Source organism: Pleuronectes platessa, chromosome 14 (genome assembly GCF_947347685.1).
Source record: "Pleuronectes platessa chromosome 14, fPlePla1.1, whole genome shotgun sequence".
Classification (NCBI taxonomy): Eukaryota; Metazoa; Chordata; class Actinopteri; order Pleuronectiformes; family Pleuronectidae; genus Pleuronectes; species Pleuronectes platessa.
In genome coordinates, this window is record NC_070639.1 from 8,292,181 (window position 1) to 8,307,686 (window position 15,506).

A 15,506-nucleotide genomic window follows, 5' to 3' on the forward strand; every position below is an offset into this window, starting at 1 on the left:
CATAGAGATAATAAAACATCACTTTTAAAGTTAGGAAGAGTCCTTTATTTTGTATTTATGCTGTTTACAATGAATATTTTATCAATGTGCACAGACTGGGTATCTGATGCTGAGGTAAACTACCTGAAAACATAACAATACATGCAGTTACCGTGGGTTACTTCCTTTAATAATGGTAAAAATGTATCAGGTAAAAATTACATTTAAAGAGGAAGACGTAATGAAGGAGCAAACATAAGCACATGTGGAGAAAAAATAAAATAATGTCACTTTAACACAAACAGTAGAAGCTTATGTACTTATAAGCAACCTATTTATTTGAGAATGAGTCCTGCTCCTAAAGGACCACTTTCTCAATTTGAATTAAAGTAGCAGTCCTGAAGCAGTGATATAGAGGGTGCAAGGATGGTTGAATTCAAATTACACTAAAATAAATAAATTCCAGCATAAATTGTAAATTATTAGCATAAAATTTTGCTCTATTTAGCATCTTTGTGAGAAAACACTGGTTTATAATATATGTTCTATGATATTTATTAACTAAATAAGTCTCATAACTGATTTATAAATTAAGATGAAAACACAGTTTTGCCCAGTCACAACATTCATCGCTCCACTATTTCTTCTTCTTCTCCTCTGTGGCATTGAACCATGAGTCTAGCAGCTTTTTCATGTAATACAGCTGCCAGGCGTGCACTTGAACAGCAACCACCATGATGAGGTACATAACAGTCACTGCGGAGAAACCGAAAATGAAGCGGTAGGCCTTTCCGTGGCGGTAGAGCTGCTGCGCGACAGGAAACATCTCCATTCCACCATAAATAAGAGGTGCCATAGTGAACAGCCCTGCGCTAATCATGGACAAGACCAGGTAACTGATATTGTTCTTTGGAAGTGACAGACTGCTGCCGACCAGAGGGAGGAGGCTGAGCAGATAGGGGTACTCCCACTGGTACGGCATGGACACTATGTCATGTGACACCAGGTTGAAGTGGCTGACGACCACCTGAGCAGCAACCAGCAGCCAAATGAGAAGGTGAACCAAGTTTAACTTCCGCACCTCTGACTTAAGGGAAGCACTGAGAAATGGAAAGAGGGATAACAGGTTATGTAAATCAATTTGAAGATAACATTTACTTTTAACAGGCGACATCAGATGTAGTTGACTTGCCTCATCTGGTAGGGTGGGGTCCCCCTTTCTCTGAGTTTAAATTCACTTCCATTGGTCCCACCAGGTCTCGGACCTACACGTGACGTCATGTTGAGAGAAACCTGATGACACAAAAAAAAAACACAAAGGCAGAACATGATGAAACCAGAGCTGCCAGTATACATGAGATGTCAGGAAAAAGTGAAAACTGTATCTACAGAGGGCAAGATTTCACATTGTTTGTTTTGTCTGCAATTCCAAACCAGAAGATAGTGAAAACGATTGAAAAGCCATCTTGTGTTTGGAAAGACTGTAACAAATCTGATCATAGAATCTCTGTATTCATGTACTGTTTATATTTTGTCAATTATTTATTATCTTTTACAATGGCATGCACCTATACGTCTGAAATAAAGCATTGCTAATCTCAGTTTATCTGTAAGGCAGTTTTTTTAACATAATAAATATACTCGTTGTTTAAAATAGGTACGCAACATTTTACACTTTTCACCTGCTCACGTCACAATATAAGAAACACATGAGACCAGTGGTTTAGGTTTAAAAACCCATAAGAACTACAGCAGACACTTTCTAATGCTCACACCTAGCTTACAGGCTAATTGTTCGTTTTGAGGCAGGTTAGCTGCTGCTGCTGCTAACTAACCTGATTCAGCGTTCCCTTCACACACACACACACACACACACAGACACACACACACACGCACACACACAAACACACACACTGAACATGAGGACTGGCGTCTTCTTGTCGTCAGTACAGACGTTACAAGGTCAAACATATCTTATGAACAAAGCTTACCGCTGTGTTTTCCTTTACGTGCGCTCGAGCTCGTTGCTTAAATTTGAGCAAACAAAAGATGGGATGAAAAGATGCTGCCGACGGGTCCGCGCATGCTCAGACACAAACACACAACCGGAAGTCCTCCCACCGCAGCATCAGCATCTGCCCTCCTCTCGTCATCTGAGCCGCGACATCTGCTCAATGTTCCTGCAACACAGGTTTAGGAACAACTCATCCGCTCTTCTCCACTCTGCTGTCAACATAAGGATTTCCAGCAGAAATTGTAGATTGTGCTCTACTTTACATCTGTGTGAAAAGACCGCTGGATTCTTATATATGTTCTACGATATTTATGACTGAATAAGTATCCATATTGTTGGTGCATTTACAGTGGCCCTCACATAAAGTCTTTCCCATTGATGAAGGATGATGTAAGTAAAACAGGTTCCCAACCTGTTGTACACATGGTGTGGCCTTAACAGTAAAAGTGTCAGGGAATTATTATTTTATATTCCAGCTTCATTCAAATGGATTGTCTTCCGTAAGTTTTGAAACAAAGATGTCCGAACAAAAGTCAAAGGTTGTTTTAATTAAACAATTTTTATTTAGAAAAACAACAATAAACAATAATAACAAACATTAAACATTAACACAATATTCATTGGTTACACTTAAATTATTAGCACCATGGTTAAAAGAATAAACATTTATTTTTTCCTTTAAAACTTTTGGTGCTTGATGTCCATTTCATAGCATATAGGTAATCAACAGATAAAATAATAAATTATTGACATAATTGTTGCTATGAATTGCTGCAATGTTCATGACTTGCTTTGAGTCCAATAACTGTACTGCAAATGGATATTTTCCTTACAAACCTGGCAACAAGATATTAAATGAAGCCCACCAAGGAAACTGTTAAACATAATTTTGTTATATCACAAAAAAAATTACACAAGACCAACTGGTTACATATGAAGTCCCACTGTTAAAGAGTTTCATTTAAAAAATATAGTAACCAATAATTTTCATTTGTCACTTTTTTAATTATGCTGCCATTACAATTACAATAGGGTTATGTATAAAGTTGTTACAACTTGAAATCATGACTTAAAGAACAGTTACAGAGTATTAACAGTTGAAAATTAAATTAAAAACAATAAGTAAGAATCTTTTAGGTAACAATTTATTTTTTAAATTATTCTGGTTTGAAAATACAATACAGTGAAATCTTCATATAAATCCTCCTCTGTTAGACTTCTTGATTGAAGGGAACATAACTTAACCTCTGTCGAGTAATTTAAGTCATAACTGCGCAATTGTACATGTTCGCAGATCAACGTTTCTTCGTATTTAGTACCTATGGAAATACTATATTTATCGAGACAAACTATCTGGTTAAATGTATTGCAGTGTTTATTATCCATTCAAAGGAGTGGCTATCAAAACCACTCCACTCGCAAATTTGTTTGACCTTTGTGATTTTGCATAAAAAAAATGTTTTAACCTAACCCTAAAACATCCATGAACAAATACAAAAAATTGCATTACATTCTTTTTACTTTGATTCTCTCTCAAATAACAAACCTCACTCAATTTGCAGGTTACATGAATGTCTAAAATACTCAAGCTGCTGCAAATGCAAAACTTTTCATTATCTGCATCACTGTGAAGAGTGGAGATACAAAGACAACATTTTTACAAAGGTGTGAACGTAAAATTATGAATATCCGGCTAGAATGTCTTCCTACTGTATTTCACATCCTTGCCACATGGAGTAGCTGCCAGTTTTGAGGAGGTGCAGGGACAAAATCTGACACGGTCAAAATGGTATCACTAGAATTTTACATTTTAAATTGTATTTTCCATAAACTTTACACATTCCTCTGATGTGTTTACAAATTGCACACTTGTTTTTTTTTTTCAGTGCTGTATAAAAATACATTGAGAGCCATTTTAGGTCTTCATGGAATGTCTTTTCCGCACTCTTTTTGTTTTCAAAGCTGTAAAACAAAGATCTTTATTTCCCAATTAAACAGCTATAAGGGTTTACAGGATAAACGTTGCTGTGTGTACAACCCTTCATTATCTTCTCCTATCATCTCTGTTATTGATCAACAGCTTGTTAACATTAAAAAAGACTGCTCTGTCTCAGGTAATTCAGTTGTTTTATATTATACAAAACTATGCACCTATTTAGTTCTTACTAAAACCTCTCTCTCATTGCAGTTTGTGGTTCTACATTGGATACAACAAATACCCAGAAAAGGAGGAGTGCACGTACTGCCCAGCATAAAGTCCTGAAGCCTGATCTGAGGGCAGTTGAATATACACAGTGTCTCCAGGTTGTAGAGGTATCACTGCACTCCCTGACGCTTGGTCTAGGAAACCCTTTTTGTATTCATCATACGTATACATCACTGGCTCATTGTTCCTCATCAAAGCCACCCAAACATTGGCTCCTTTGCAATGGATGTGGTAGGCAAAGTAATAAATGCCAGGCATGTCACAGGTGAAAATTCCTGTCTGGGGGTTGTAGTTTTGGCGACCATTGTATAGGAGCTTGTCAAAGACAACTGGAGTGCCGACTGGTGGAAAGGGAGTTGTTAATACAGCTGTGAATGCTGGCATTTCTAACCCACTGACACCCATTACTTCTTCCCCATTGCCGCCATACTTGCCCTTCTTATCATAACCACCAGCCTTAACACCATCGACTCCAGGGCCCATTACGGAGAGTACTCCAGCCATGTCAGGAGACAGTCCAGTTGCTCCAGCTGGGCCTGGTGGCCCAGGAGGGCCAGGCTGACCTGGTTTCCCAGGGGGTCCTAATGGGCCCTCTTTTCCTTGGGGTCCTAAGGGACCAGGAATACCGGGACTCCCCTCACCTACAATTCCCGGTACACCAGGGAGACCACCATCTCCTTTTGCCCCAGGAAGACCAGCAGGCCCAATTGGTCCTGCTGCACCATCCATTCCTGGGATTCCTTTAGGGCCTTGAGGTCCCACTTCACCGGGTAGTCCACTGTGTCCTTTTAGCCCTGGAAGTCCCGAAGGACCAGGGGTACCAGTCAGACCTTTGTGTCCATCATCTCCTTTGACACCACTTGGCCCTGGGGGTCCTCTTGGCCCTGGTTCTCCATTGTCTCCTGGCAGACCACCCTTACCAGGTATCCCAGGAGGACCAGGTTCACCCTGGCCTCCATCAAGCCCTTTAGGCCCTCCTTCCCCACAGTCTCCTTTAGGCCCAGGGGAACCTATACCCCCATGTGGTCCCAAGGGACCTGGATGACCAGGTGGACCATTTGGCCCAGGGGATCCAAGCATACCAGGCAGCCCTCCGTGTCCCTTTTCTCCTTTTAAGCCCGGCAGGCCAGGTGGACCACCCATACCTTTATCACCCTTTGGTCCTGGGATACCTGGTTTACCAAACCCAGGCAGTCCTGGCTTCCCTGGCAAACCTGGTGGTCCTGGATGTCCTTTGGCACCTGACACACCTGGCTGTCCGGCAAGGCCATTTTGACCTGGCTTTCCTTGACCAGGTAGCCCTGTTGGGCCAGGCTGTCCTCCTTCACCAGGTGGTCCAGCTGGTCCTTGCTGTCCAGGATGTCCTTTCTCTCCTGGTTGTCCATGTGGGCCTGGTGCCCCATTCAAGCCTGGTTTTCCAAAACCAGGCAGTCCTCTTGGGCCAGCTGGTCCATGGGGCCCTGGGAGACCTTTGTGACCGGGTTGGCCTGGCTGACCCATTCCTTTATCACCTTTGGGTCCTGGTAATCCTGGTAGTCCTGGTAGACCTTTGTGACCTGGTTCTGCTTTTGTCCCTGGTTGACCTGGTAGTCCCTGCATCCCTGGTTTACCTATCCCTGGCAGCCCAGCTGGTCCTGGGGGACCCTGAGGCCCTGGCTGTCCAGCTGGTCCATTCTCACCGCTAGGACCCATTTCACCCTGTGGTCCAGCCTCACTATTTCCTCCTGGCTTGCCTGGCAGCCCTGGCAAACCTGGTTTTCCCATCCCAGGCACTCCTGGTGGACCAGAAGATCCAGGTTGCCCCACAGGCCCTGGTTGTCCATTTCCTGGAGGTCCAGGAGGACCTGGAGGCCCCTCTGGTCCAGGTGGTCCAGCTGGACCAGGCTCTCCTTGAGGAATTCCTTCAGCCCCACTGGGAATTGTCTGTCCTGTGAGGAATGACCAACACATTCAACGTGAAATTGTAAAATCGAAAATCCAAATTCTTCATAATCAATTCACAAACATGGCAGAACAAACTAATTCCGTGTGGACAATACAAAATACACAGACCAAAAAATTATATATACAAAACTTTTGGTTTTTGGAAAAAATTTGCCTGATAAATATACGCATTTGTGCCATTGTCATGGTTTAGCAGGTTGTGTCACATTTCCAAGATATGAATATATATAAATATTATATTTGAAGGGTGTTTCTACCTGTAGAAAATATTTATCTTTCTCACCTTTATCTTGACCACCATTATAACCACCCCCTTTACGAGCATTTTCTTTGCCCTTGTGCATGGGCATCTGTGGTAGCTCCTTCCTGTACTGTGGATACTGCATATAAGGCACCTCTTTTCCAAGGTACTGTTGCTGGGGAAAGCCTTCTTTGCCCATGCCCATATGTTGGTGATGCTGCACTGGCTGGTATGGCTGAGGGTGTTGCTTGTGTCCGTAGTATGCACCACCACACACATAAGTCAGTGCTGCAAGCTGTAGCACAGTAAGGGAGAGGGGGGCAGGGAGAGGAGCCATGGCCAAGATCTGAATGGAAGATAAAGAACAGAAGATATGAGCCAGGGGTTTATCTCTTCTTCAGTTCTGTATGCTAGAGTGTGGTAACATTTTAGCACTTCTTGAAAAATCATGAGTACCCTCAAGTCAGTAAAGTCAAGAAACTTGTTTGCAAAGTGTAGGCAGTTCAAGGCAACACTCTGTCTACCTCTGCTGGTTATACATTGGAACTATGCATTGATCTGCTGAACACTGGTATATGTTAGGTTGTGGACTTCTATATAAATGACCTTTAAGGAGTTTCTACTCGTAGCAGTGACACTAAAACAACGTTCAGAACAGGATTTTGAAAAGTTTTCCTTTTTAGGAATAACTTTTAGACATATATCCGATTGCCTTTGTTCCAAATCAGACACCCACTAATTCCGAGCTATAACATAAAGATGAAATAACTGTGTGAGCAATTTTCATAATGGTTTCTGCAATAGAGTTTTAACCTTTTGTTATTTAGCAAATTTTTCCTCCCATATATTTTGCTCTGTACCTTCCTATTGCAGTTTTAGTTTGACACTTTCAAGACATTATAACCGTGTGTCATTCACGAAAATGGGGGCTGGAGTGATCTTTCTACAGCTGTCCACAAGAGGGCATCAAAAGCTTTCATACTTTGGGGAATTAAGCAGGTCTATTATCTGAGTTGGCAGCCCCACATTTCATCTTTAGAGAGGTAAGATCTGCAGTCCTGTAACATACTGATGTGCACAATATTATACGTTTGTCAAAGGACAGTTTGGACAATGTACACAATAGGTAGGATTTACATAGAATTTATTGTAAATCAACAAGTTGTGCTTCAGCACTGCTTTAAAACAATTTGCCTGAACTTTATTTGCTTGACACTTGAACTTTTAAGTTTATAGGTAGTGGGTTAATTTTTTCTGTCACCAACTAGCTAATGCACTGGTTTGTACATCACTTCCATTGGCATTAATTGGAGCATTCTTGTGGTTCCTGCATGAATACCATGAATTCAATCTCAACACAATAAAAATACTGATTAATGACAAGAAAAGTAAAGTGAATAGATGACATAGGAAGGAGAACAGCATTAAAGAAATACTTAAAGTAGCTCAAACTAAAAGAAACATACATCCAACAACAAAACTCAAAACAAGTGAGGAAGAACAAGCCATTCACGTGACTGTGCTAATATGAAGTCTTTTATTAGCATTCAAACGTCTGGTCCAACAAGTATACGGATTTCTGAGAAAACACACTGGTCCTGCTGGGCAGTTCAGCTATGTACTTTATTCACCTCTTAGCTTTCTGATTAAAATACTCACTAATAGAACAATGGGTTTTTCATTGGCTCCACAGTCCATGATTAAGACTTTCAGTTCTGTTATTAAATCATTCTTTACAACTACCATCTCCATCTTAGTTGTCACATCTCCTGCCTTACTCCCGCTCTCCAGGATCAACCGTGATTTCATTCACAGTTTTATCACATCCAAGTCATCTGTAGCTTTTCTAATTTACATCCTAAACCACATCCTCGCTGTCGACTCCATCACTGGCTCTTTGGATCTCTTCCGCCCTTTCACCTTTTCTCAGTCGACTGGTGATTTTGACATGGCCGTGCCACTGTCTCCCCTCATGAGAACTGGCCTTTGAAGGAAGCCCACCTAGTTTCCACGAAGACAGAGGCCAGACATGCCGAAGAGTCCAGAGGAATGCCATTTATTTTTTTCCCAACAAGAACCGGAGCCTATTTTTGACCACTGGGCGGAAGCTGTGGCCTCAGTGGATCGTGGTCTGCAGAGAGAAGCGCAGGAATGGCCGGTAACACAGTCAAACCTGAGCATTAAGCTTTTCCCATTGTGTGTGGGAGGCTGTGTTAACGTCTCAGGCTGCACAGATTGATGCTATGTATGACGAGATAGATAACAAACTGAGAAGCTGGAAATGGGGGAGGATATATATTGATTTGTTAATAGCATTTTAACTTTTCTCATTAGTACAACTATCTTTTAGAAGTGGATTCATTAATCTAACAAATGACATTGATAGTTCTTTAGAAAAGCTGAAACTACAGAATCGTATATCTACTATATATAGCAAATGAAAGACTTCTGAAAGGTGGGAACTGGGTGTGAGGATAAGAAAAAAAGGGAAGCATCGACACTGAGACAGTTGTAAGGTTAAAATAATCAGACATGTTTGACAACAAGCACTCAGAGCCAAGACATGTTTTTGTGAAAGAGGTGCAAACTTTCTTCCTCTATCTAATTGCATGCCAGAAATTGTCACTACATTTAAATAGCAAAACAGAGAAGCTTTCATGACACAAAAAGAACATTTCCATACTTATATAAGAGGACAATTGTCATGATACCAAAAAACTAGTTTTATTTACATATGTCATCAGGTTAAATTAGGAGTGATAATTAAAGCGCAGGCTTGGTTTTAGAGATTGACCACCTAACAAAAAAGTCTGGAGAAATCAGATAAAAACAAAACAATATATTGTGCTATTTAGGGTCAATTTACAATAAAAAATGTATTTATTAAATTAGATAGATAGTTCTGATTCAATAATATCTGATGTGAAATTTGATGTAAGCGTTCAGGCGAACATGATCATGTCAACTTTCATAGAGAGGTTTAAGAAAAAAACTGTTTTACTACCTTTTAGGAACGTCCCAGCTCAGTGTTGGTATGTGTGAACGGGTGGGTGTTTTTAAAGGGCTGTAAAAATAACAAAAATTTGAACTACAGATCAGAGGGACCCGCACAACGAGGGTCTGTTCTGTGTCACATAGCAACGCCATAACATTGTCATGGCAACCGCAGAGTAGTGGAAACACCTTCCATTTTCACCTGCTCGTTTTTTCTCAAGTACATTCTTCTCCATAGGTGCTGCCTCCTGAGTGACTAGTACACACAGTGGAGCCACTTTCAGACTCTGACATAAACATTCACCAGCAATTTCCATGTTTTAACTTGTTATTAGACTAAATAGGAAAAGAGAAGGCAGCAGTTACAACAAAGTGACTATAAAGACGACTATTATGCCCTTTACATTCGCCTTTAAGTGCTAGCGTCATCCCTCCATCTATATTCTTACACAAACATGAAGTCACATATGACTATGTGACAGCTGACAGTATTCCTGAAGGCGTGAGTAACGTGATGTGAGCTGTTTCTCACAATTGTAGGATTTACAGTTAAATTTTCACAGTCTGGTGTAAAACATTCTGGTTCACACAGTGATGACTCTCTGAAATGCGGTCATTCGTAACAGTGACAGGAACAGGAATGGCTGCCATGGTCTACATTTTCATAGCAGGCAGATTTCACCATGAGTGTGTTGATTCACTTCACACCCTTTCCACACCGACTAGCTGACTGGTTCATGAGACAGGAGAGGACACACACATGCACAGTCGTGAAAATATATAAGAATTGTAGACATATGCACAAAAACACAAATCATGTAATGGACACTACTTACTTACTACTTTCTGAGACTTAATCATTTTAAAACCAAGTTGGAACCATTTCTATTGTTTGATAATCACTTGAGTTTCATATAATTGCATATTTATATCTTATTGCACTACATAGTTTTTTTATTAAACAAAATGAAAAGTCTACAGGCACGCCAGCGGCTACTATGTTTAACATGTAGTAGTACAGGCTGTAAAGATGGACGCCATGACTGATCCCCAAATGTGAAGCCAATGCATTGAATCGCCACCTGGTGGTTGGCTGCAGATAGGACATGGAGTCAAAGTACACATTAAATCAATCTTTCTCCAACAGGATTTCTTTCATTTAAGATAGTCCTTATTACACCAATCTATGTCCAAATGGTCATTTTCAGGCAAGTTTGGTTATAACTAGTTATTTGATGCAATAACAACAGGGTGCAACCTCATGATTGACAGCTGAGACTGATTCGTGATTGGTCAAGCATGTGTATCAGCAGGACCTCAGCGTCAAATGACATCATCAGCGTGAGATGTCGGTGTTTGCATTCAGGATATTCTGTCTTCATTTCAATGTTTGCTAGTGCTAAACACAAAGTACAGCTGAGGCTGATGGGGATGAGATTAGTTTTGTGGTTACTTGGTCATAAGGTCAAGGATTGGACGAACTGTAATTGTGCTGGATTAAAATAACCAAAGTTGCTTGGACTCATTCTTTGGGATCCATGAATGTTTAATTTCAATTGGTCCTGTAGCTGTTGAGGTATTTCAGTCTGGACACTGTTGTCCCTGCTGGTATGTGTAAATAGCCCATCCAGGATCTACTTTTTAACATTTGCTCAGGCTGTAAAAGCTAATGTTTGCAAACCATTGTGTGAATAGCTCTGTAGAAAAGTAAAAAACCCTTTCTTAATTTGTTCACACCCACTTGATCCCATCCCATCACCCAAACACATTCAGCCAACACATTTACCATTAGACAACAGCCCAGAGGGACAAATATCTGTGGTTTCAACATCTGCTGCCAGAATCATATGTGGTTGGTCATACACCACTGAGCTCTCAGCATGTCCTGTCTGGGCCAGACAGCCTAAAAAATAAGCAAACCTTAGAGTCGTCTACATCATTTGTCTACATGTGCCACGTGTGTATGAACACGCATGTGTGTGCCCCTGCTTCCTCGACTACTTCCAGATGTCCGTCTTCTTGACATTTAACACAAGCGGAACACAGTGAACTGTCCGTCAGGTGTATGACGTTAGAAGACTCGGGGGAGTGATTTATCTGTAAGCTGTTGTTTTTGCTGAGTCAACCTTCTCCAAACATTATGCGAGACGCAATCTCCATAAAGATTAAAGAAAGAAAGAAAGAAAGAAAGAAAAAAAAAATACCGCGAATCAACAACCTCCGCTGTACTAGTGATTTCCCACTACAGGAAAGTGGTCAGGGAGCATCAGGCAGCAACATCTACCTGATTTTCAACCTAAAAAAAATATATGCTGTGTTCAATAATGAAGTTTATTACTTCTTTTCATCTGCGTTTCTTTGTTTGTCAGCCGGATAATGCAAAAAAGACCCCACAGATCATCATGAAACTTTACTGTGAATCTGGGGGGATCCTGGATTTTGTTCTACTTTCTGTAACAATATGAGATTTTTTTCAATATTCTCATAGATTTCTACAGAGAATAACTCATGGATTTTGATTAAAAAAATACATCTAGACAACAATAAAAATCTGGATCTAGAGAATTTTAAAGAGGTTTCATAAGGGGCCTGTTGGGCCTTGGCCGAGGTACGGTATGCTCTCTGCTGAGTTCTATTCCAGTTTGCTTTGGAAACACCTGTCAATAATTGAAGTATCATGGCTACTATTAACGATGAACGCTGGTGTGTAGCGTTACTGCAGTTTCAGGAGAAATCAATAAACAAATGTATCTGTTTCTGCAAGAAAGGCAGGGAGACCATTATTTTGGGGGATAAAAGACTGCAGGGATATTGCTATTGTGTGCCAAAAAAGCTAAATGATTGTTATGCTTGCATCATAAATGTAATAATTGTTAATGTCTATATAGATGGTGTGATTTTTATCATAAGAATCACAATGTAGGTGAGGACTAGGAAGGTGTTTCATGATTCCTCACTCATGAAACACACCTGAATCTGTTGCCCTGGATTTACTTTGATCTGTAACAAGATTAAAACCAGTTCTGATCTGTGTATATTGCTCAGCTGATGGGACAGGACTGACATTTGCCACATTCTTCCACAAAAGCACTTTTCAACCTTTCCTCTGACCAAGATGGAAATATCAGCTACGTCTACACGTCTCCAGACACATCTGTCCATCCCCCCACCTCCGTCGGATGCAGACACCTCTCTTCGTACCGTCTCCACTTCTTCCTGCATCTCTGTACGAACAGAGCCGTGTCTGTTCTTCACCGGCGTCACCCTCTATCTCACTTCTCTCCTCTCTGTCTCCATCTGTCTGTTTGCCCCCATCTGCCTTTTTTCTTCCCTTTGGAAACATCCAGCTCCAGTGCCCTGGAGCCACTCAGTGACCTTGCCTACTGCAGTGGAGGTCAGAGGGGGAGACGGTAGGTCTCTTTAAGCCACCTTGTCAACAGAGCAGGGAAAAGAGCTACAGAAAAGTCCAGTGGTGGCCATTTGAGGTTGAACAATGGATCTGTTGAGGTTTAAGTGTTCTTACATGCACGTATTACTTGTGCTTTGAGTTTATGTGTGCCTGCAAAAGCATTTACAACCTAAAACAGTCACTTATTCAGCCACATTAGGTCCTACTTAAAGTTCGCCCCCATTGCTTCGCTTAAAAAAGAAAGCCTGTCCAAAAACTAGTGTTTAAATCCCACTGAACATGTTTGGCAAACCGCTCTGCCTTCCTGCCCGCACTGAGAAGCATTTACAAATTCAAACTTAAGCCAGCGGTGCACTCGCACTCAATCTTGGTAAGTGCACCGAGGCTATGGTTTCTCAGGGAACAACATTTGCAGCTCCACGGCTCCCTAAATGCAGCTATTATCACAGAGCTCACCTCATAAAATTAACACCTCTTCACGTCACGCTACGATTGTCCCCGTTCAAACAAATCTCTCTCTCACACACACACACACATACACACACGTACACACGCACACACGCACGCACACTCGCACACACACTGACACAGCTGTGCAGCAAGTGTTTGCCTCTTTCCCTCTATTTTACCCAACCATCATTCTTGGTTTTCATTGGGTTCTTTTGTCTCTTTGTCCTGCACATTCCTGAAGTTTGTCAAATAACGGATACAGGGAGGTGCAATGCACGTGCACATGCAAATACAAGCACGCACTACATTGAAAGTTCATCTCTTGTGCACAGGACCATCCACAGTCTCAGGTCAATGCAGGGCCGATACATTCGTTTTAAAGTATGAAGAGAGAAAGATAAATAAAAGCGAGAAGGAGAAATGCTGAACATCAAAAGACATTAGAAGATTGTTTAATAGATTTTTTGGTACACAGCATAATGTGTATTTTCCTGTAGGTCCATGAACACCAATCAAACACATCTGATCAAAGTAGAGTAGAAATAAGTGACATATTGCTCATCCAAGAGGAGAAAAAGTGTCATCTTCCTCCAAATAAAGCAAGAATATAATTAGCCAAAGATTAGAACTCTCAGAGAAAACTGGCAGACACTATGGTTAGGTGCCACATATTGATAAAACAAATCCACATAACACGAAAATACTTTTTCTTTCAGCTTTTTTATTCATACTCATGCAACCAAAGGACTCTGGTCTTGAAAGGGTTCTGGTTGTTACTGTATGGGTATGAAAGTGTGACGATCTTAAGCAAAAGTTCTGAATTCAATTCTTACTTCTGAATCATACAAATCACATCTGAGGTGTAGCCTCATAGTGACAGGCCTGAAAACATAACGTTTAACATTAACCCATATAAACGTATCATTGCTCTGTCTCTTTAGGCCTCGGATCCATTCCTCAGTTTGTACACTCCTCCGAAGCGGTAGTATTGAATATAAGCCAGGAGATTTTATCTTTGTAGCAAGTGAATCATCTCAAAGTTTGTGTGACTGAGGCCTCGAACTGAAGATTATCGTCAGAGAAAGAGCGTTACAAAGCAAACCAGGCCACAGAGACAGAGCTGCCCTGTTTGCTCTGCAGGCTCGTCTCACCAAACTGCTGCACTTGCCCCCGTCGCATACATCTGACAGTTTGGGTTCAGCTTTCTGCATGCACACACACACACAATCACAGAGAGACACACACACACACACACAAACCTAGAAACATTTGAATGTGCTGAAATATTTGCCTTTAGCACAGACTTTCTCTCGCAGAGATCATCACAGTACAGCTCTGTGTCAACCTTGATAAAGGAGCTAAACTACAGGGAAACAGAAATTTGAGAGACACCACTCTGAATATGTTCTCTCCATGATGAGGCACCGAAATGATACTAGCTCCACATCGAAGGCCAAATCTGTGAGGCCTATAAAAACCCATCAGCAGCGGGGAACAGATACCACTGACACTTTAAGTCATTTCAACTACAGAGAATAAACATGTGATTTCGGGCTTGAATTAGGAATTATTTCTCTTCATTGTGTTATATCTAATATTTATATTGATTCATTTAAATCAGCACTTTTGTTTAAAACCTGAATCAAATCTTATTACGGAAAATGTTTTAACAGAGTGAGAAATGGGATGTTTAACGACTCTGCATTCCTGAATTCACACAATTAAAAGCTCTATTGGCTGCGTAGTAAATCACAGAACGGGCAAAGAATTCACTCAAGGGAATAAACCAACTTTCATGAAGATGAACGAGAAAAATTCTAGCATAAATCCCAAATGAATGACTTGTAGAGGTTAAAATCAAAAGCATATGAAACATTAGTCAAAGTGAGAATAGAGCGGTGCTTACCTTTTTGAGTGGTCGTTTATGGGGAAATAATCACTGCAGACTAACGGACAGAATATCAGGCAGACGGACAACCACACAGAGGGAGCCCCGGGATATGTGCTCATAACAGACGCACACCTTAAGGACACAGCTTATATCTGCTGGAGGGTGGAGCCATGTGGGTGGGAGGGGGAGAGAGAGAGAGAGAGGGAGAAAGCGAGAGAGGAAGGGAGGGATGGATGGATGGATGGATGGATGGATGGATGGATGGATGGATGGAGGGATGGGGACTTGATCGCAAATAAATATAACCTCCCAAAATCTTATGCCACCATTTGTAGATCCAAAACATGCTCACGTCCCGATGCTGAGCAGCCGCAGAGA

The 15,506-nt window shown here is 41.2% G+C and overlaps 2 protein-coding genes across 2 annotated transcripts; both read right to left on the bottom strand.

Moving 5' to 3' along the window:
• Positions 1-490: 490 nt before the first annotated feature.
• On the bottom strand, positions 491-2,047 carry jagn1a (jagunal homolog 1a). Its single transcript, XM_053440174.1, has 3 exons — positions 1,971-2,047; positions 1,172-1,272; positions 491-1,079 (listed from the first exon to the last, which is right to left on the bottom strand). The coding sequence occupies exons 2-3, from the start codon at positions 1,258-1,260 to the stop codon at positions 617-619; spliced, it is 552 nt and encodes a 183-aa protein (XP_053296149.1). The 5' UTR covers positions 1,261-1,272; positions 1,971-2,047; the 3' UTR covers positions 491-616.
• A 486-nt stretch (positions 2,048-2,533) lies between these two features.
• On the bottom strand, positions 2,534-15,270 carry col8a1a (collagen, type VIII, alpha 1a). Its single transcript, XM_053440530.1, has 3 exons — positions 15,144-15,270; positions 6,427-6,730; positions 2,534-6,127 (listed from the first exon to the last, which is right to left on the bottom strand). The coding sequence occupies exons 2-3, from the start codon at positions 6,719-6,721 to the stop codon at positions 4,191-4,193; spliced, it is 2,232 nt and encodes a 743-aa protein (XP_053296505.1). The 5' UTR covers positions 6,722-6,730; positions 15,144-15,270; the 3' UTR covers positions 2,534-4,190.
• Between the last annotated feature and the right edge of the window lie 236 nt (positions 15,271-15,506).